Here is a 21,602-nt window from a genome sequence, read left to right as displayed (position 1 = left end):
TTCTTAGCTTTGCTGATTTGCACTTTTTTTCTTAAATGTTAACAGTTACAATTACTTAATACTTGTTTCCTGTATGGGAACGAAATTACCTAAAGTGTGAACTTTTTGTTTGTTCTTTTTTTAACATACTCAAAACACTTTAATGAGAAAGCTGATTTTACTGTATAGGCCTCTTAAATGTGAGGTAAAGATGTTAACTTAAAGAGCACAGAAAAGCAAAGTGTTAGATAAATGCTTTTTCCAGTTACAATTTGAAAGCACTGCAGCACTTCTCCTATGAGGGAAGGCAGTTCTTAGCCTAGAACAGTGAGAGGCTCAGTGGTGAATGTGATCCATGTATGTAAATACCTGAATGAAGATGGAATCGGGTTTTTGCTCTTCCAGCTGTGATCGGTTTATTTCAATCTGACATAAAAGGAAATTTTGCACAACAGCACAGACCACCTTTTATAAAAGGGAGTGAAATACAGGACATGCAGCATACAGTACAATAAGGGGAAGAGGTGGAATATTCTTCTCCTTTTAAGAACCCATGTAGAATATGATAAACAAGTGAAACGTGGCACAAACATCAGAGCTTCCATACATGCCTTCAAGTATCTTCTTTTAGAGGTGCTTGTACTCTCTGGACTTCAGTGTTGCGTTAAAAGCATACTTTGGAAGAAGCAGAAAGTTCGCACTTCTTGAGACTTTAGTGTGATGTTAAGGCCAAAGCACACTGGGTTCACTTCACCTTCATCTTCCAGAGCACCACCCAGAGATTTACTTAAAATTGCATTAGGCTTCCAGCTCAAATCCTAGCCCAACTTTGTGACCTCCAGCACTGAAATTCTTGCCATCAATCAAGCCTGAGAGGGTCAGCTTTACACCTACAAAAGCAAGTAATGAGATCCTGATCTTCCCTTATAGTGTCCATCCCCCTCCCAGTATCTGAGGTTCACTGATGTGTCTCAGTTGCTATAGGAACTTAGGTGCCTATTTATTCCTATGAATCTGTGTAAGATTTCTAGGTAATTTTTGTTTTTTATCTATCTTTTCTACTCCAGAGATAATATTAAGGTAACACAAAATGCTACCAGTTGAACTTACGTACCAGGTCGAAGAGCAAGAGTGTAACCAATCCCAATCAGGCTGGCATTATTTACTTTGGCCTGCAGGAAAGAAATGACACCAATATGTAAATATTCAGACAATCATCCTGGTACTCCAGGAAGGCAGCTTACATGTTAATTGGTCCAGTTCCTTGTAGACTAACCCCTAGCAGTGGCACATTGCAGTCTTCCTTCACACACCTTTCTGGTCGGTTAGACTACACTCCTTGAATTCAAACTAACAGGCGTGAGTACAGCTCTGATCTTTAAATGGTGATATATGTAAAGGTTATATAAAAGTGGTAACCTCATTTTTAATATATAAATGAGCAAACAACAAATGTATGAATACGGAAACTGTTTTTAAACTGACTTCTGAGCTGTTCATATTTTTAATTCTAACTGAATTATTGTGGAATTACTTAACAAAGTGCTTAGTATTACCATGCGTTCAGTTACTTTTTGCTGGTGGGCATGCTTTCTCTCTGGGACATCTCTTCCCAGTGCTCAACTTCCCCCTTCAGTTTCTCTCTCCAGGCCCTGGCATTCCTGCAAGACTTTACAGGTGTAAATATCAGCACCTGTAGTTTCCTAGCTGAAATCTGAACACAACAGAAGTTTGCTGTCTACTGTCATTTCTTGGGAAGTAGCTGAAGCAACTATTCCACACCACTGATTTTGAGCATTTAACAGAACTTGGAATAGTTCCTCCTTTAGAAAAATCCTTACCACAATGGAAGTCTTCTCATCCAGTTGGTACTTAGCAGCAATACCGAAACGCGTGTTGTTACTGCCAGCAGTCCATGCAAGATTGACTGATGTCTCAACCTTGTCGTTAACCTTCTGATAAATAGACCCACCAAACTCTGTGCCATCGTTCCTGTTCGTAAGAAATGTAAGCACATAAAGATTTGCCTCGTTGAGCAAACAGCAGCTCTTGAGATTAGCCCTTTTTTTCCCCAAGCTGTGTGATCATTATCTCAAAATGAACTGAGCATTCCATGGACCCATGGTTGTCTACTTCCTCGCTGGAACTCACAGCCACCTTCTGATGTTATTGAAAGCATGAATACCGAATGTAATAGATGGAGATTTTCCAACAGTCAAGACACAAGGTTTGAAATTCTCATAAAAATACCTTGTTTGTCTTAAAGAAAAGCCTGTGATAATGCATAAAGGGACAAAGGCAGCTGTGGGAATGGTGAGACCAAAAGCAGTGCTGTTGCACTGCAGTTTTTATTGCTGCATTCAAAGATCAGCTGAGTGCCAAGGCTAGAACTGCAGTGAGGTGATAGCTGGAAACACTCAAGTACGATGCAGCAGACACCTCCTACTTCCACCTTGGCTGTATCTGAGACACAGGTTTTCTTCTCAGAAGGGGAAGGGCATTACAGCTTAACTGAAGACTCTTACTGCCAATACAGAAATTGCAGCTTACAGGTTTCATTTTAAGTTAACAGTTTAAAGTGCCTTTTTACTACTATTCTGTGCAGACAGAAATAAAATTACCCTGAATCACAGTCGAAAGTTGAAAAGTTGGCTCTCTGCTGTAATTGTACTGAAGATGGAGTCGCCAAATGTGAATTATTTTGCGACAAATCAGCATCCTCCTCCATCCTACCCCTTTCTCACTACTGATCAGTTTGGTTTCCCCAAGAATGTTTTTCCAAGGGTAAATCCATACTTACACGTTAGTGTGCAGCTGAAAGTCTCCTGCCTTATATCCCAAGGCAAAGTTGTTTTGTGAAAGCTTAGATTTGGCTGTATCAAAAGCCATCTGATAGCCAGCAAGCCAGCCTTCATAACCCAGCACTGCCCAGCCATAAATGGTTGGTCCAGAGAGATCAATGTCTATATTGCAGCCTAGATTTACATATTCTCTTTTGTAGGAAGTCTTCAATTTTCCACTCTTCTTCCTGAAGAGAAACATGCCATTTTATTCCTGGTGGCGTATAACAGAATTAGTTCCAGTGCCATATGCACATCCCTTAAGGCTAGTTAATTAAATGAAGGTAATGCCTACTCAACCAGGTATCACTAATCTATGTATTTTGGTCGTGCTTCTTTCACCATCTCAAGATACTTAAAATCATCAACTAGTTTACAGAAAATAATTAAGGGATTCTTTTTTTTTTTTTTAATTTCCCAGAAACCATCAGTTTTCAAATCTTGTTCATCACAAGCAAGCACAGTGTTCCATGGTATCATCCGTTTCTTTCAGCACCATCTGTGACATCTCACAGTGATATCTGGCCTTGCTGTCTTTGATTGTCTTTGGCTATTCATTTATCTCCCATGGTTCTAACCTGGTTGCTTCCCTCCACCATTCTTCCACGTGCAGTGCCTGCTCTCCTTCCTTCTCCACTGCAGGATACCAATCCTCTACCAAAAACACATTTCCTCATCTTCCATGCATCGCCTACTTGGTCAGCCTTCTGGAGAAGCACGTGTCTTTCTCTCAATGTGTCCTTCTGCTCATCTTGCTATCACTTCATAGTTAACAAAACTGCAAAACAATAACATATCACCTCCCCCATCCTCTCCCCAACCTTGTTTATGTTTCTTACTGAAGACACAGCGGGATGCCGTGCTGCCCATCAGTCAAACTTAAGACCCAGGAGCTCATTTTTTAACTCTATTTCCTTATATTTAATTAATACCTTCAACACCAACTGTTTTGTTATGCTGACTCCAACAATAGACAAATACCAGTAATTATTTACAAAGCAGTCTCAGGCTTCATCTGCAGACATACACACCTGTATATACACCTCTCCTCTGCTCTACTGTTAACCAAAAGAAATCAATAATAATAGAAGGCAAAAAGATGCTATTGCACTGCTTATCATAATATATCATTCTCCTTCCTCATTCAGTTGTGCAGAGCCATACGCCCACAAGCTTTAGGAAAAACAGTACTTTGCCCCGTGTTCCTAAGGCACCGAGTGGACAGCAGATGGACCACAAACACCATCACAAAGAATCATACAAGGACTTCTAATCAAAAGGTAGAGACAATTCTAGGGCTTCCCAGGTTAAAGTAATAGAAAATATTTACCCCGTGTTTGGTACAAACGTAGTGTCAAGAGCAACCTTCAATCCTTCAGCCAGCTGTTAAGAAAAACAGAGAAGTCTGCTTACAGCTCTGTCGAAACGTGGTTTCTGGTCCTATGACGCTACTTCAGGTCTTAGGAGATGACACAACATGAAGGGCAAATCTCACCTGGTTTTACAATGAAATCTGTATGCTAAGAGCTGTCAGGCCTCATTCTGAGCTGATCAGCATTTTCCATTTTAAAGTACTGGTTAAAGTACAAACTCCTAACTACAAAGGGAGATGGACATACACAGTGTAGGGCACCACAGAGCTTCTGTTACCTTTGGCACTGCTACTTAACGCTGCAGGCACTTTGTAAAAAACATAAAGCTGCTAACTTAGGAAAGGAGTCACTTATTTTAATAGTGGTACTTAGAAACCATTTGCTTAAGCAACCCCAAGCTGTAAACGCTCATCTTGCTCTTCAATCTCACAAAACATGTTCAGTCTGAAGGCAAACTTACAGCTTTCTGCATTAAAACATTAAAATGTAGCATAAGTACCTCAGGTAGTTTTGTTTCAGTGCCTCCTGTTCCACTCACTACTACTTTCTCATACCAACTGCAGAAACATTTTCAGAGTATTGACTTCCTCTTACCTGATCCTCTATGGAAACTTCTGTTCCCAAAGTGTTGTCTGTGTTCCACTTCTGAATGAACGTGAGTCCATAGTCTTTGATCTTGTACTTGGTTTCTAGATTACCCAAAGCCTTGCCTGTGTCTGTACTGGAAGAGCCACCTGCAGTAAATTCCTGCCAAGAGGACAACATGAGTTTCATCACTCTGGATACTTTGTCCACTTGTCAAACGCAAGCACGCAAACACTCACTGACTTCAGGCCTTTCAGCAGAACACTCCTCCCTATCCACAAGTAAAATAGTCATTTTTGCATCTCAAAATGCACACTTCTTTTAGCATCTCTGTTCTGAATATATCCTTTACTAAGATGTGCTGGTATAGCCCTGGAGCTTTCTTAGGCCCTAATACACAAAGCCATGGCATCTCATTCCCCTGTCCCCCTCCTTGATCTTTTGTCACATTTTTTTCCTGAGTTACTCACCAACATTCCCCCTCGGCTCCCCACTAAAAAACAGAAAACCTTTGCTGTCTTTTACTGTTCCAAAGCTGCAATTGTTATTCCAACATTCTTCAGCTTGTTCTAGATTTCACATAGATTCAGTGCCCCTTAGCCACGTACAAGAAGATATTCATCTGAAATAGAAAGCTGCTTGGATCCTTTGATTTTTCTTCATCACATTCTCCATGCTGTTTTTAAACACCCTGTCCTATGCTATTTGAGCAGCTCCTAACATATCAGAGCTTCTTGTTAAGGGCCATGAAATCTCAGTAATACATTTCTTCTGAGAATAACTTTAAGATAGCCTGCTTAGTGTTTCACGTACACAGCATAAAGCAAAGAGCAGGCCTATTTTTGCAGTAAGTCCAAGGCAGTAAGCCAGCATACAGCCATATGAGCGTACATTCCTAGCACACCATGAAGAAAAGATGACATATACTCAAGCTAATGCACTGCTACAACAGCACAGCAATTTTATGGCGTATCTGGCCACCTTGTGAAAATACAGGACATAAGTCAGGATGCACGACTGTCCTTCAAGATCAATTCACTACAAACCATTCCAATATCACTTCCACAAACTCAGTGTGAAGACACTGAATCTGCATCAATTTGATTCTCAGATCAAGCAAAAGGAAGGTTGTGATAGTTTTTTTTTAAACATATAAAGGACAACCAGCTCCCACAACTGAATCTGTTTCTGAAAGCAGAAAGCACACAGTCAGCGCCTACTGCCATCAACACAACTTTCTGAACCAGTCTTCTCAGGCCATTTCACGCAGAAACATTAACTGGATTATCTGTAGCTGAAAACCAAACTCATTCTGGCTTTGTATCCCATTCCAGTCTGACTCAGCAGGCGAGCTCAGCTTCTCATTGACCTTTCAGTTCACAATGACCATTTCCTCAAGAACATGATGCACTTACCACATGTCACAGATTACAAACAGCCGTAATCAGTGAAACAGTTATAACCAACAAAACAACAATGGCACTGTCCACACCCAACAAAACATTTATGTATTGAAATGGAGATAATGTTAACACCCAAGTATGAATTAGATTCCACACTTTGTACCCAACCTCTTCTCAATCCTCAAAACCCCATTCGGCAGTGGAATGCTCGCCAGTAACACCACTGAGCATAAAACCTTTAGCAGCAAACATACCGGTACCGTATCTATCTAGATTTCCTCCTGATGTTTTTACAGTGCTCTTATCTCATATAACCAGAGATCACAAATGACTTCACATGCATGCATCATACAGAAGGTTAAGCGCTATGGACACAAGGCAAACTTCATGACACAGATTGCACTACTCAAAGCCAGCAGGCAGATGAACTGTAAGCACCACAAAAATGTCAGCATCAAAAGAACCAAAAGCCAACATGCCAAAATAGTCACTATTCTTACCAGCTGAAAAGGATCCAACACGAAATTTGCATGGAGAAGGAAAAACCCATTTTAAAAACTTCATATAGTTGGCATCATGTACAGAGTGTAAGGAACCATTACTGATTTATCTGGGAATCATAACTTTGTGGCAGGAAAACTATAAATATTCAGAGATGTCAGCAACTAACAGCAGTTGTAGATCCTTGGCCTCATCTGCTGGGTGCATGATGCAAGTAATCCATCAAAAGCTCAAGTGAAATAATACCAAAGAAATGAAAGTGACTTGCACCATTTGTGTGATAAGAATGCAAGAGAAGGAGGGAGGCTAAAGCAAATATGGTTAAAAGCAGATGAAAAGCAGCATAAGCCTGTCAATTGGAGAGCAGCAATAAGAGCTGGCACTCAAGAGTTGAGACTCACTATAATAATTAGCTGTGTGATGTATGCCTGTTGGTAAAACCAAAGTTAGGAAAGCAATTTCTTGGTTTGCCAGCTTTACTGTGAAATCACAGAACCACAGAATGACTTGGGCAAGAAGGCGCCTTAAAGGCCATCCATTTCCAAACCTCCTGCCTTGAGGAGTGTTGCCACCCATGTCAGGCTGCTGATGATATTCAAAACCTGCCTGGATGCTTCCATCTGCAACCTTCTTTGTCTGCAACCTCCTTTAGCAGGGGGTTGCACTGAATGATCTCCTGACGTCCCTATAATTCTGCCATTCTGTAGCAATCTGCGTGCACCAAAGGGAAAGAAGTACCACTACATCAATTCCACATCCCACTGTAGAAACAAACTGGGGACAGTTATCCTCAAATAAGAAGAAGATTGAATCAACATGTGCTGGCAGGTTCTTGCCACCAATTCAGGAGCCTTTTGTCCTTGCTGGGGATGGTAAAAGCCCCCAGTACTTACCACCCCACTTGAAGACTTGGTCTTCAACTCCAACTTGACCATCCCAAACCCTGAAAACAGAACAGCATATAACATCTATTTCACTGCAATATACAAGCAAGACTTATTTGCTACACAACCAAAGTGCAATAAATGGAGAGCACTGTCTAGAAACAGCCTATTTTCATATTTCAACAGATGTTGCTATTACTGATGAATGATCAAAGGAGTTATGACAATTCAGAGTGGCTGGGCTCATAATTTCTGGTTGTAACGGCCAGAATTTACCAATAAATGTCTTAGGATACACATTTCTGGCCAGGCTTAACAGCCAGCCATCATTTGGTATCTCTGCTACCTTGGGACCAATCAATACTGTTACCATTTCCTCTAACAAAATCCACTTTCAAACCTCTGGTTCCAAGGGAGGAATTTTCCTCCTCTCTAAGAGGAAAATTCTCCCCATCTCTCTGTACAATTCCCATCGTAAGGAATCAAACGGAACTCTGAAATAGAAATGATCTGAAATAGGAATGACTTTGTTGTGGTTCTCAAGTTGCCAAAGACAAAAGAGGCACATCGAAGCTCAGTCACGTTACTTACCATAACCCTTATTGAATACATCCCTGGCAGCCTTTCCCAAGTCACTGTATGACGGTGGAACAGCCATTGGATCTGAAACATAAAGGAAGCTCCAAAAATCTCAAATTTAAACAGCACAAAATCTAACCTACGTCCAAAGCATTTATAGGCACCTATCAGCAGGTGCCCTCTGTGTGCTTCACTGATAAGGAGCCACAAGCCGGACCATTTCTAAGCTGTGCACATACATCCAGCAGCATCCTTTTACAGCCTTAAAGGAATTCCACACCAGCAAGCCCAGCTTAGAAAACAAGACAAAGAAAGAAGCGTGGAGACTCTTCTCCTATAGGAAATTCATCTACAGACACAACATGGGCCTGGAGGATCGACAGCAAGCGGGCGTGCCTGCAGCTTCGTGCTCTGATGTAATAAGACAAATACTAAACGCAGCCGCTGCTTAAACCGTCAAAACCGGAGGGACCCATTGAAATGGGAGTCGCTACAGCGATGAAAGACACCCGTTATGGACGGGCCGCCGCCGGCCGCGCCCTCACAGCGTCCCCTCCGACCGACACCACAGCTCCGCGCTTCCCGCCCCAACCGAACCACGGCACCATCGGCCGCAACGTCGCCGGCTCCGGACCGGTCCCGCCGCAGGGCAGGGGGGGAGGCCGGGAACACAGGAACGCAGCCCTGCCAGCCCCGCACAGCCCCGCACAGCCCCACCGCGACCTGCCGGCCGTACCGCGCTGCGGAACGCTCTGCGGGCGGCAGCCGAAGCGCTGCTGCGTGCGCATGCGTAGCGAGCGGGATGCGCACGCGTGGAGACCTGGCTAGATCCGCATGCGTAGAGCGGCGATGGGCTACGCACGCGTAGAACCCCGGCTTTTCTCCGCATGCGTAGCGCCGCTTCCCCAGCCGGGCGGGTTGGCGCTGCGCTCACCGCACGAAGCCGCGTCCGCTGACACTGCGGAGGCTGAGATTGAGCCTTGGACTGAGATAGAGCTGATGGAACAAGGCTTCACGGTTAGAAAGGAAGCCACACCTTCCATCAAAACAGCATCTGTATCCTTCATCGGGAAGGAGTATTCCCACCTGTAGAAGTTTATGCAGGAAGGGACCCCTGAACACTTAGGAACAGGGAGAGAAAGAAAAGTTAACTTCTTTCTTCAGGTAAATTGTTTATTTCATCTTTAGAGAACAACCCCCCCACCACACACACACTTCAGCCCCCCCAAACATCTGTATCTACACAAGAGCTTTCTTTGCACTGAAGCCTGCAGAGCCATACAATGCTCCAGCTGAAGGAGCAGCAGAAAGAATGGATAGGAAACAAATGACATGAATTTAAAATATTAGGGATGTTAGACAAAAAGTGACATATTTAAGGGGCCGGGGGTTGGCTATAGCTTAAAACAGCAGGAAGTATTTCAGGCTACCAGGACAAGCACAGCAAAAAACAGACTACAAACACCCTTCAGGGAGCGGGTTCACGCTGGGTTCTCATCCACTTTCTCTAAAGCACAGGAAGGATTTAAGCTTCAAACACCCTCCTTTTGAAGATCAGTAACGCACATTTTTTGCAGAACATCCACAGACCCCACACGTTTTCAACATGCACGTTCACAACAAGCCACGAAAGCTAAGTTACAAATACAGGCAGTTATTCGCTCCGGTCCTTTGGCTCCCGGTATTTCCACTGGATGTAGTCAAAGATGTCTTCCTCGCTTTCTACTGGTAGGGCCTCCCCAGCAACTCCTGCAAGCACATCACAGCCGCTATTGGAAAGGTGGACATTCCATGTAATCCTGCACTGCCAAAAGCAATGCAAGATCAAGACAGTCGATTTCACTGCAAGCAAAACATACTTGCAAGTGAGCTGATGAGCAGCCTCCCCTCAAAGAACACACAGGAAAAAAGCCCAACCCCACAGAGAACCACCAGCACCGTTTTTCACACAATATTTAGGTAATCGTTCTCAGTGTCAGAAGAAAACTATGAGGCTATAATGCTTATACAATTAAAATATACACACGCAATGTGCAGTCAGCCCCCCCCCCCCCCCCCACTCCAATGGGAAACAACTGAAATACATAAATCAACAGTTCTATCTGTACATTAGCAGCTTGCCTCCCTCTGCTAAAATGGTTTACAGTTCCAGGAAGGACAGAGTGATAAATTCTGTTAACTGCAGTATTTGCCAAGATTTCCAATGGAGAAGATGATTAAAGGAGAGGATCACACAAAACATGCAACTAGAAAGAATACTGCTTAGAAGCTCAGACTGACCAGTGACACCCAAGGGACGGATTGTGTACTCGTTGATTGTGAAGCCCATTTCCAGAGCACGGGCTCTCATGTTCTTATTGAATAAATCACTGCCTGTGAAATACAGTACACCGCAGTAATACTGATCTTTAGGGATAAGCCTGGAATAAAAATGGAAGAGAAGTATATATTTAGGACAAATCTGAAGCTACACGCCATTTGGAATTCAGCCACTTTGGAAGGGAGCAGATCTAGAACTGTGCTCAAGCACATGCATTCTGCAGCGCTGCCTATTTGATTCTTACAGATGCCCAACTCAAGAATGAAGAACATTACCAGAGAAAGGTAAGACACATCTAACCTGACTCAGAACCTATTGTTAGGATGCTTTCATTACTGCCAAGAATTCATGGCAAAATAGTATTGTCAAGTAGGTCACAATTCTGAAACTGGATACAAAGCAGTGATTTAAAGTACAGCACTCTTGCTAATAACTTGCTCTAGACACAGGCAGTTTTATAGTGGTTTCCATACAAGGTAATTGGAAATCTAGTAAATGCCTTCTTCTAAACAGGGAAATAGAGATTTAGATGCAGAACATTAAATGAATGTCTGTTATACAGCAGAAAGATTATTTATTGGAAAGCATACCGAATATCAATTCTCCTATGTGGATAAGATGCTCCATCTTCTTTATTTGGCAGCTGGCAGACACCCTAGGAGAAAGTAAAGGAAGTACAAAATTAAATATTAAGTTAAACAGGTCTGAGATGGGCTTATGTTATAGAGCTTGAGTGTTCTTGACTGTCCCAGTGCTGCACTAACTTTTAAAACACACATTTCCGAAAGCAGGCAGCTCTTATTCAATCATCAGTTACCCTGGAGGAAAATTAAACTCTTATCAAACCAATCAAATGATTTGTTAGAACAGCCAGTTCTGGGAGCTACAGCTGATAAGAGGATTGTAACTCAATACTGCACATAATTACTTCTTAAGTTATATAACAGCAAGGATGACAGGAATTATTTTCCATTTTAACAAAAGATTCACTGAGTCTCAACTGCAAAGAGTTTTTAAGAGAAAAAAAGTACAAAGAATCCCACACCACCAGCAGCCCAAACATCACTGTATGTAAACCAGCTTTTGTCAGCACAGGTAACGCCCACCACGTCCCCTGAAAGGTCTTACCATGAATTTGGTGTCACCTTTAGATAGCACATCAGTGACAAAGTGGACTTTCTCCAGTTGTTCTACAACTTGATGCAGAAGCTTTGACTGGGAACAGTAACAACACAGAAGAAATTACTTGGCTTACAACAAGAATATCTTACCTGTTTAGCTGCGGGACCATAGGACACCACATGAACTTATGTGAAATACCGACGTGAAATTTGACCAAGAGGAAAAGAATCAGAGCAACAGTGAGAAAAAAACTAATAAAATTACAATGAAAAGTTTCTAGTGAAATCCATGTTGGATTGTTTCCACTTAGAGTGACAAAACTTGCTTCTTGGTTTGAGTCTTCAACTTTGCTGCAATCAATCCATAGAAGCAACAGGGGAAAAGGGATTATTATTATTAGGACTTCCTCAGAGGTAGCCACAAAAGACTATAAGGGCAGCAGGACATCTGCTTCACCTCCAAGAGAAGGAGGTTACCTAAGGAGATACTGATCTGTGCTGCCTTATTCACATAGTTGTTACAATTCTACTTTGTATAGTACGTTGGGAATTGGGGAAGAAGATTGAGGATGAGAACAAACACGCTGTGCTGAGAACACAGCATTAAAACTGCTTCTCAGATCCACGCATTAATTACTCAAAATAAGAATGGTGATCCAACAGCTACAAAAAGATGCAGGAAGCTGAAATGCAAGTCTGACGCTGCATATCATCTGCATTTAAAATACCCTTCTGGAAATGCTGCTCAATACTAAACATGGTAGCAGAGAAACACACCTGTTTGGATGATTCAGATGTGAAAGTCGGATGGGTTAAGAGAACATCCATGTCTCCACTTGACTCTGCACCTGGGCAAGTAAGAAGCAAAGAAAATTCCTCCCACATAAGATGAGAAGTGTATATGAACACTGATAAAAATGCTCCTAACCTCTTCTGATAAACACATATTTCTTGTAGAGAACAGTCAGTGAATTTTCCAGAAACACGTGAAAAACTGATCTGAAAGGAAGAAAACCTTTTCTGATCCATCGAAGTTGCTATCACTACGTTTCTCAGAAAACATCCAGCATGTGCTGCTATACTCTCTAGCAATGAAGCGCAAACAATGTGTCTGACTATTGCACTAACCCATTAGAAACAACGGTAGCAGAAAAAGCTGGACTTCAGCATAAACTTACTCTCCAGAAAAGCATGTATTATTGTGACCTGCTGCTTTGCCCAAAACAAAACACAGGAGATCAGCGTACCAACCTCGTCTAAAACTGCCACAGACTGTAGCGATATAATCCGGGTCCAAGTTCTTTACCTCTTTCAGCACAATTTCCTACAGAATGAGGAAAGATGAATGTTTCAAGATGCCAGTTGTTCATTGGCCTTCCATGCCACAAGTCTTTGACAAAGACTTTCTGACCTGCATTTGCAACATTTCTTCCCTTGGGATTCTTTTCTCAAAATCTTCAAAGTATCTGCGTATAGGAAAGTACAAGTGTCTGAAAGAGGGGCATGGGGAGCATCTTAACATTTTAGTCAATTAAAAGTGGTATCAGAAAAAACAATAGAATTTTTATATCACCAAAACTTCCCCATTCTCACCACACAGAACCAACCCAATCCCTACATCTTCAGAGAGCTCTCCCAGATGTGGGACTTTCCCCTAGTCCCACTTCAGGTGGGTTGAAGTGGAACTAGGGACAAAAGGAAGCCTGCAGAGAGCTGAACACCATTCCTGCTGGGGTAACATCTAAGCACAGTGCCAGAAGCAGACCCAAGGACAATACACAAGCTAAAAACACGTAAGAAACCTGAACAGGTCAGGTGGATAATCTTAGACTCCCTTCCTTAACAGTATTTTCCCGTGAATACTCACACATGTAAAGATGCATACTAAGTACAGAACCTGAGTAGTGGGGAAAATAAGTAAGTAAACAAATGGCTGCATAACACTTCTCACTCGCTAGCAGGCAGTTTGTCTCTGCCACAAACCCTGCATCCCTGCCACTGAATCAGATACACCAAAGCTGTCCCTGCACAGAGAGCATAAAGAGAGGACAGGACCTTACTTGGCCTCCATAACCAACATCACGTTCTGGTGTCTTAAGCAGTTATTAGAAAAGCCAAGCACAAGCAGCCAAAAAAGCTTACTTCAACCCAATTCGCTGGTGATGGGTCAGCTTGTGCTCATTTCTTCTGAGATCTAGAAAATTAAAAAATAAACAGTTACTTAAGGGCAAAGTTCTTACAGTGAGTTTTCAACAACACAAAGATGATGCAAATGAAGAATATTCAACAAGCAAATAGCAACTCGAATGAAGAGATTTTTAACAGGTTGCTCAATAGTGGCTCTAACAGGCTCCTAATGCCTCTAGCCTGTGCGCTACATTTAGATTAGCTAGTTGTTATTTTATCCATAGTTTCCTCAAACTAAAGGCTTATCTGCTATCTCACTGTCACTGCGAAACAAGCAATGCAACAGAAGAAACACTATCAGAGAACAAACTGAGGACCCAAAGTCACACTCAATACTCACCTTCTAAAGTCTTAATTCCTTCCTCAACAAACTTCCTAGCAGCAGCAGGGCTGCAAAAAGGGCAAGGCAATGTGCAATTAGGAACAGCAGGAATCTTACAGCACTACAAAGGACATCAGAGTTCAAACAGAGTTCACTCAAACTGCCCTGATTTTTCAAGGTTGAGATTAAAGTTGCTTGCAGCGCTTATCATCTGTTTGTCGTGCATATTTTCAGCTTGTGTTTTCAAGCAACAGAGACAACTACCCAACTGCACGTTTTTCGTATTGATGGAAGTACACACTGATGTATGATTTTAAAAAGTAAGCCAACACAGTCTCACCAAACAGCCAGCACAGCTTTAGACAAATACTAGTAAGGAACTGAAGGCACAAGGACTACATTCACGATAAAAGATTTTGCACCATAAGTCTCACAGGCTCCTACTATGTCTTCTTGATTTTACTTCTCTCAACCTTCCGATTCAGTTTCTGATCACCTCCTTCCCTCCCTCCCCTCTCAGCTTGCACACAGGAGCTTTCTACTTCCACTCCTCTACTGCAAAAATCTGTAACTGACAGCTCTACAACTCTGACAACAACTACTTTCCCCCCGCACCAACAGATAACAACCAAGCTTTACCCAATGCCAGTAACTCGTGTCAGAAAGTTGATGGAAGCACTTGTATCATCTTGTCGAATCTACAACAATATAATGTGAACAAGCTCTTTACTCCAGTAGACAAAGAAAGCTAATAAAACAACTTGATCAGATTCTGCTTTGGAGACCTATTGTCAATCAGAACAAAACAGTGCTAACAGTAATACTGTGCATTAGGACGGTGCCACAACGTACCATTCCTGCACATTAATTGTCTCAACTGCCCATACTAAGGTTAACAGCGTGGTTAAAACTCAATTCCACAGCCTTCCAGAGCCAGCATTCCACTTCTTACAGAGGACATTCATGTGCCAATTGCACAATCTAAAATGTAAGTAGACAGTTCAGAGGCTTTGCCTGAGCTTCTTGTTCCCCACTTTACTTTGCACAGAGTGCTCGACATCAGTCCCTCCACAGAGAGGGACAGAAGCTGCACAAAAGAAGCAGCCTGCTTCCCAAAGAACAAAGTGAAACAACTGCTGAGAAATAAAGCACAAGGGAAAGAAACACACCTTTTCCAATTTGCGGAGCTTTCCGGTGGATAAAAACTCATCTATTTTCTCAGCTATTTTAGCACCGACTCCATCCTAAATGTTGAAGAAGGATGAAATACAACTCAATTTCAAGGTCACTTGCAGCCATCGTATCTAAGAAAAATAAAGCTCAACAAAAAGCCGTGAAGTCACAGAAACCATTGTAAAACATTGGTCTACGAGAGATCAATAGCACTGAGGGGTACAACACAAGCAGCACAAACACAGCACTTCAAGTGCCATATTACAAACACACTGAAAACAGTTATTTTATACCAGGTTTTGATTCCTACAACTCCAATCCCCCAAACATGGCGAGAGAGCAACACAGCAAAGGGGAAACCTGCCTGGGCAGAAACCTTGCACAGAAGAGACCAGCTGGAGTCCCCAGATCCACCTATGAGACCCCCAGATCCGCCTATGAGAGAGACCCCCGCAGCCCATGCGTTCCACTCCCCCCTTCCCTGAGCCGGCTGCCAGAAGCTGATGCAGGCAGAGCCGTTCACACACCGCTTCCCTCCTCCCGGAGCCCTCGGTACCGCATAACACAACTCCTTCACCCCGAGAAGCCCAAATTCGCCCCGGGACCCACCAGCTTCTTTGCTTCGGCTCCGCTCTGTATCCTGCTGGGGTACCGGGCGATGGCGGAGGCCGCTTTCCTGCGGAACGGAGTCGGTCAGAGCCCGAAGCCGAGCAGTGCTCAGCCCCAAGCACGGCTCCTGCACCCGAGAGACGGGAGCGGGTTAAAGAAACGGGCAGGAGCCGGTACCTGTACGCGTTGTACTTGTGGATGGCCCGGCTCACGTTGCGCTCGTAATTCGCGAGCTCTACGGGAAGAAACACAGTCGGACCAGTCGAGTCGAACCCCACGACCCGCCCCCCGCGCCCCCCGTACCCATGAGGAAGTCCGTGATGCCCTGGTTCAGGCTCTCCTGCGGCGCTTTCCGTTTGCTCATGGCGGGCAGCAGGAACGAATAACGCCGGAAAAGCAGCCGGCAAACGCTTCCGGCGGGGAGGAGCCGGGTTGGGTTCCGGGTTGGGTTCCGGGTTCGGTTCCGGGTTCCGCCGGCACAGCGCAGGCGCGGCTGGCAAAAGAACCGGCAGCGGAGGGGTAAACCTATTTGGGCTGCTGAACTGTGGAAAGACATTGGTGCCCTAATAAAGAATATGGGAAAAGCAGTTTGGGTCCTTCCAGCCTCTGGAAAGGACAGACTCTCCATGGAACTGCTTCTGCCCAGGGAGCTGGGTGCACTCGGTGGGTGCTGGAGAAACACAGGGACGTCCAGTGTGTACCACAAGGGAATCTAATGCTGGGGGAGTGCAGTCAGTGATTCCGTGTATATATACGTATATAGGTATGTTTATGTGTAACACATGTTAATTCTTGTTTCTTCCTACACAGATAGCCAGTTGAGGTAAAAGAAGCTAGAAGCTCAGTAGCTCCTCTCTTTGGATCGTGGCATCTCCTTTAAAATAAGGGGCTTTGGACCAGGCCTACAAGCCATGTTGAAGCCGAGAAAACCAACACAGGAATGTGACACACCAATGGGTTCTGTTCCCTTTATTGCGGCGCTGGGTGCATGGGGATGGCTGCACCAACCCACACACCCAGAGAAGCAGCGACTACTCATTTATAGGCATAGCCTATCCGTGGTCATTGATTCCAAGGACGTGGGCAGGAATTCCAAGCATTAATGAACATCTCTGGTGATGGTGGGATGAAGGCTACTAGCTCTTCTCGCTGTAAATGCCCAACCCTTTAAGGGGGGCTGCCCAAACCGGCTCCCGCTGATGTTACATCCAGCTGAAGCATCTGTTCTGCCATCTTATCTTCAACAGCAGCACATCTATTCTACCTTCTAATCTTCCCTTGACAGCAAACTCCACAGCCCACTCCCAGTTCTGTTCCTGAGCTGGCACAGCTCTTCCCAAGAACCACTCCATGCTTCTTTGATCGTCCAGGACCCTTCCAAACCAACGCGTTCTGTACTTCCTAAGATCTTCCAGGACCCTTCCAACACAAACCTTCCTTGCAGTGCTAAGATCTTCAAGGATCCTCCCCCACAAACCCTTCACTACTTCTATCATCATTAAGGAACACCCCAACCCACGCCATCCTACGGTCCTGTGACCATCCAGGACCCTTCCAACACAAGCCGATCCACGCTTCATTGATCATCAAGGAACCTCCCAAGGAGAGCATGCCATCACAAACACAAACCATTCTCTGGTTCTTTATGACCTTCAAGGACTCTTCCAGCACAAACCACGTTCTGTCCCTGTGACCTCCCAGGACCCTCCTGTGCTGGTGACGTCACAATGTCGCGCTGACCTCACAGAAGCCCCCCCGGGGTGGGGCAGGGGCAGTGGGTCAGCGCCGAACCTGCCGGCCCCATTCTGCAGGCGGTGCAGGTCCTGCGAGCAGCTGTGCCAGTGGTGCAGCAATGCGGGCCCAGTTTGCCAGCGGAACATTAACAGCTCTGCAGCGCGTGGAGCTGCTGCAGCAGCTGGAGCAGGTGAGCTCTGGGTGGACGGGCACAGAAGGGCCGAGCTGCCGGCTGGAGGGCACCCTGCCCACGGCATGGCAGCAGAGAGCCGGGTGCCAACGCCGCTCCTTTCCCCTCGCACAGGCTCACGAGCGGCTGATGGAGAAGCGCACGGCCGCGGCCAGGGCGTCTTTGCTGAAGGTGAGCAGATGCTGCTGTGTGGGGTGCGGTGGGGTGGGAGAAGTGCCCTCGTGTGGGTCTGCAGCTCCAGCCCTGCAGGCCCTGCTTGCCCCGATGGAGGAGGCAGGAGGGGACGGAGCCCCGTGGGAGCGCCGGTGCCCTGACGGCCGCTGCTCTTCTCTTTCGCACAGGACGCCCAGCAAATACGGGCTGAAAGAACGGCTGCCCGTAAGGAGGAGCTGGAGCAGGTAGGGGGCAGTGAGGGCTCGTCCTCACAGCTCGGCATCCTCACGCCTCTGGCTGTGCAGGAGGACCTCGGTCCCCATCCCTCGGGTCCATCCGTGGGACCCGAGTCGGCCAGCCCTCATGACAGCCGTTGTCTTGCAGGAGAAGCAGCTCATTGGCCAGCTGGAGGAGCAGCTGAAGGCTGGGAGCGAGGAGATGGAGGTAGTGTGGAGGGGCGAGGGGAGCGGGGCTGCCCACCCCCGTGTTGTGGACATGGAGCTCAGCCTTTTGTCTGCCAGGTGCTGCGGCGGGAGAAACAGCGCCTGCGAGAGGAGCGGGAGGAGCTGGAGCTGGAGGGTGCCTGGTGAGTGCATGGGAGCCACCCATGGGACCCTGCAGCCCACGCCTGCACACGGGGGTCTCTGACACACCTGGGGCAGCAATGGGACTGCAGCGCTGCTGGGGATGGGGCTCTGCTTCCTGCATGGTGTGGCAGAGCGGCCCCGTCCCAGCCCTGGGGTGGGCACACGCTGCTGGGGAGCCCCCGCGGTGACAGAGGCCGGCAGCCTCCAACCAAGCCTTGTTGCCCACAGGCGGCAGCATCAGATGGAGCTGGAGGTAGAGCGCGTGCCTGGGGCTGTGCTGCCGGAGCTGGTGGAGGCACAGCTGGTAAGGGGCAGAACACACGGCACCCTCACCCCATCCAACAGTGGTCTCCCTGGGGACTGTTGTGCTGCTGGGCTCCCGAGTCCTGCATGAAGCCCTGCTGCGCAGCAGGCCCTGACCACCATCCCTGCCCCATCTTCACCTACAGGAGAAGAAGGAGCGGGCCAGGAGACGTGGGCTCTCCTTCTGGATGCAGTGAGTATCCCCTCGTTGCCCGGTGCCCACCCGACAGCAGCCGGGCTCCCATCAGTGGGCTGATGGCCAGGACCCCTCTTTTGCCCCACAGGACCATCTGCCTCATCTTGGTCTGCCTCCAGCTGCTGCTCGTGGCCGTGCTGGGCTTTGCCCTATTTTACGCCCGGCACTATGACCAGGAGCTGCTCTATCGGCTCCTGCCGCGGGTGCTGCCCCAGCCAATGTACGCTTCCGTGGCGTACTTTGCAAGCAGGACCCTGCGTGTGGTCTGTGATGGGCTGCTGCCCATCTGACCGCCCAGCTCAATAACCCCTCCCAGCTCGGGGCTGCGTGCTGGGGCAGGGGACAGGGCTCTGTCCCCACGGAAGGGGCCTGTCCTGTGCTCCTGCCCCCAGGCACAGCAGTGGGGCAGTGCTGGCAGGCGGCTGAGTGCCACCACGTTGGACTTGTTGGAAATCGGTCTGGACTGTCATCGGGAGTCGCTGTCAGCTGAAGAACAAACCTCCGACGGCCCATCAGACGGAAGATCCGCACCCGACAGCAGGACGTGGCTGGATCTACGGGCGCTGAACCGCCTCGCTTTGCTGCCTCTCTGTCCCTCCTTCCCTGCTTTCTGTCTTTTCTCTTGGTCTTCTTTCATTCTTTGACTCATCAAAGCAGCCGTGGCCTATGCTAACGGCCTCTCATTGCAATTAGCCCATTACCCAATGTTACCTCCAATTGGTTGTTAAGAAAGCCCTCAATAAATACATACCTATTATTCCCCTCAATTTGGTGGTTGTGACTCTTTGCTGAGCAGGGGAGGCTCAGGAGGTGGGAAAAGATCCACCCCTTGAAAAGCACAGAGTCAGAGCAGACGTAGATAGGAAGAGAAATGGGATGGGCAGCATCCCTCTGCACTCAGATGCCTGCTGCTTTGTCTGCATGCATCTCTTCTGCCCACTGCAGTTTATCCATGAAGGCTGCAGCAAAGATAAAGTGTCTCTGCTATGGAGCCCTGGAGGGGGATAGAGATGGAAAATGGGGAGAAATGGAAACTAAAAGCAGAACCCCGAGGCCAAATGGGTCAGCCCTATAGCAAACTGCATAACCCCAAGAAATAAAAGGGTGAAGCCCTTTCTAAAGGGCCAAAGATTGAACCCCTTTAGCAAAAGGGTGCACCCCAGTGCCAAATGGTGCATCCCTGTCACTAAATCCTTACCCCAGGGCTGGTGGTTGCGGCTTTTGGCCTCTTCCAGCAGTTTATGGGGAGAGCAGCTTCAGGGAAGCGAAAGGCTGCAGTGGGCAAGGGGTGTAAAGCAAGAACGGGTGACAAAAAGGCTCTTTATAGGTTCTCTGCTCTCTCAGCTGGCTGTCTCGGATGGGGAGCAGAGCATAACCCCGAGTCCTGCTGTTCCACCTGGACCACCACGAGTCCATGGGGCCAGATGAGATCCAGAGCTGCAGCTCCAGTGCTGTGTTCATTGTTGGGCCCCTCACTACAAAAAAGGCTCAGGGGAGACCTTATTGCTCCCTATAACTTCCAAAGGGAGGCCGTGGTGAGCTGGGGGTCAGTCTCTTCTCTTGCATAACAATGATAGGACGAGAAGGAATGGCCTCCAGCTGCACCAGTTGAAACGAGATGATCATTACAGTGCTCCTCAATGCAGGCCATCCTATGATCCTATGATAAGATATTGAGAGCCCCTCAATGCCCTCCACTGCACCCCAGTGCTCCTCAGAGACCCCAATGCCCTCCATTGCCCCCAGTGCCCCTCAGAGCTCCCCAGTGACCCTCAGAGCCCTCCCCAGTGTCCTCCATTGCTCCTCAGTGCCCCTCAGAGCCCCCCAATGCCCTCCACTGTCCCCAGTGCTCCTCAGAGCCCCCCCTGTGTCCTCTACTGCTCCCCAGTGCTCCTCAGAGTCCCCCAATATTCTCCAATGCCCATCAGTGCCCCTCAGAGCCTCCCAATACCCTCCACTGCCCCCCAGTGTCCCTCAGAGGCCCACAATGCCCTCCACTGTCCCCAGTGTTCCTCAGAGCCCCCCCAATATTCTCCACTGCCCCCCAATGCCCCTCAGAGCTTCCCAATGCCCTCCACTGCCCCCCAGTGTCCCTCAGAGCCTCCCTATGCCCTACACTGCCCCCCAGTGCCCCTCAATGCCCTCCATTGCCCCCAGTGCCCCTCAGAGCACTCAGAACCTCCCAGTGCTACCAAAGCCCCCCTGCATCCCTCAGAGCCCCCACTTCCCCCTGGGGCCCCCCAGTGCTGAGTACTGACATTGTTGGTCTAAGGCTGGGGTGCTGCTCACTGGGAGGTGACTGAAGGGAGTGACGTTTGGGTGACATTGGGGCTGTGTTGGGATGACAGTGCCCCCCAGACCAGACAGCTGGCTTTTAGCCTGGCAGGGCCCCCCTAACCGGATTACCAGCTTCAGGCCTGACAAGGTAGCCCCCAACTTTGTGGCCGGCTTTTGGCCTCACAGGCCCAGCGGGTCAGTCAGCCATTTTGTTGCCAGGCAGTGAGCCCCAGGCAGGCTGGATGTTGGCCTGGTAGGAATCCCCAAGCCGGCCAGCCAGCTTTTG

The 21,602-nt window shown here is 47.0% G+C and overlaps 3 protein-coding genes across 5 annotated transcripts; 1 reads left to right on the top strand and 2 right to left on the bottom strand.

The window, feature by feature from the left end:
• Positions 1–141: 141 nt before the first annotated feature.
• VDAC3 (voltage dependent anion channel 3) lies at positions 142–8,976 on the bottom strand. Of its 3 annotated transcripts, none has more exons than XM_072357231.1 (9): positions 8,881–8,976; positions 8,157–8,228; positions 7,575–7,624; positions 4,787–4,939; positions 4,150–4,202; positions 2,780–3,007; positions 1,821–1,971; positions 1,094–1,151; positions 142–869 (listed from the first exon to the last, which is right to left on the bottom strand). In XM_072357231.1, the coding sequence occupies exons 1-9, from the start codon at positions 8,930–8,932 to the stop codon at positions 778–780; spliced, it is 909 nt and encodes a 302-aa protein (XP_072213332.1). In that variant the 5' UTR covers positions 8,933–8,976; the 3' UTR covers positions 142–777. The 3 variants fall into 3 exon arrangements, with proteins under 3 accessions (XP_072213332.1, XP_072213333.1, XP_072213334.1); XM_072357232.1 differs by lacking the exon at positions 8,881–8,976 and adding an exon at positions 8,750–8,792; XM_072357233.1 differs by lacking the exon at positions 8,881–8,976 and adding an exon at positions 8,309–8,383.
• Positions 8,977–9,294: 318 nt separating this feature from the next.
• POLB (DNA polymerase beta) lies at positions 9,295–16,299 on the bottom strand. The gene is made up of 14 exons (XM_072357230.1): positions 16,180–16,299; positions 16,054–16,111; positions 15,877–15,943; positions 15,264–15,338; positions 14,734–14,792; positions 14,113–14,162; positions 13,728–13,779; positions 12,997–13,051; positions 12,837–12,909; positions 12,363–12,433; positions 11,593–11,679; positions 11,055–11,119; positions 10,425–10,564; positions 9,295–9,893 (listed from the first exon to the last, which is right to left on the bottom strand). Exons 1-14 carry the CDS (start codon positions 16,238–16,240, stop codon positions 9,799–9,801), a joined length of 1,008 nt encoding a protein of 335 aa, XP_072213331.1. The 5' UTR covers positions 16,241–16,299; the 3' UTR covers positions 9,295–9,798.
• Positions 16,300–16,342: 43 nt separating this feature from the next.
• On the top strand, positions 16,343–19,804 carry LOC140262656 (uncharacterized). Its single transcript, XM_072357120.1, has 9 exons — positions 16,343–16,539; positions 16,687–17,800; positions 17,915–17,971; positions 18,142–18,198; positions 18,338–18,397; positions 18,475–18,539; positions 18,769–18,844; positions 18,990–19,036; positions 19,128–19,804. Exons 2-9 carry the CDS (start codon positions 17,729–17,731, stop codon positions 19,327–19,329), a joined length of 636 nt encoding a protein of 211 aa, XP_072213221.1. The 5' UTR covers positions 16,343–16,539; positions 16,687–17,728; the 3' UTR covers positions 19,330–19,804.
• The last annotated feature ends 1,798 nt before the right edge of the window (positions 19,805–21,602 follow it).

The sequence above is a fragment of the Excalfactoria chinensis genome, chromosome 25 (genome assembly GCF_039878825.1).
Source record: "Excalfactoria chinensis isolate bCotChi1 chromosome 25, bCotChi1.hap2, whole genome shotgun sequence".
Classification (NCBI taxonomy): domain Eukaryota; kingdom Metazoa; phylum Chordata; class Aves; order Galliformes; family Phasianidae; genus Excalfactoria; species Excalfactoria chinensis.
The sequence above is the reverse complement of the archived record's forward strand: the minus strand, read 5'-3'. Positions and strand labels throughout refer to the sequence as shown.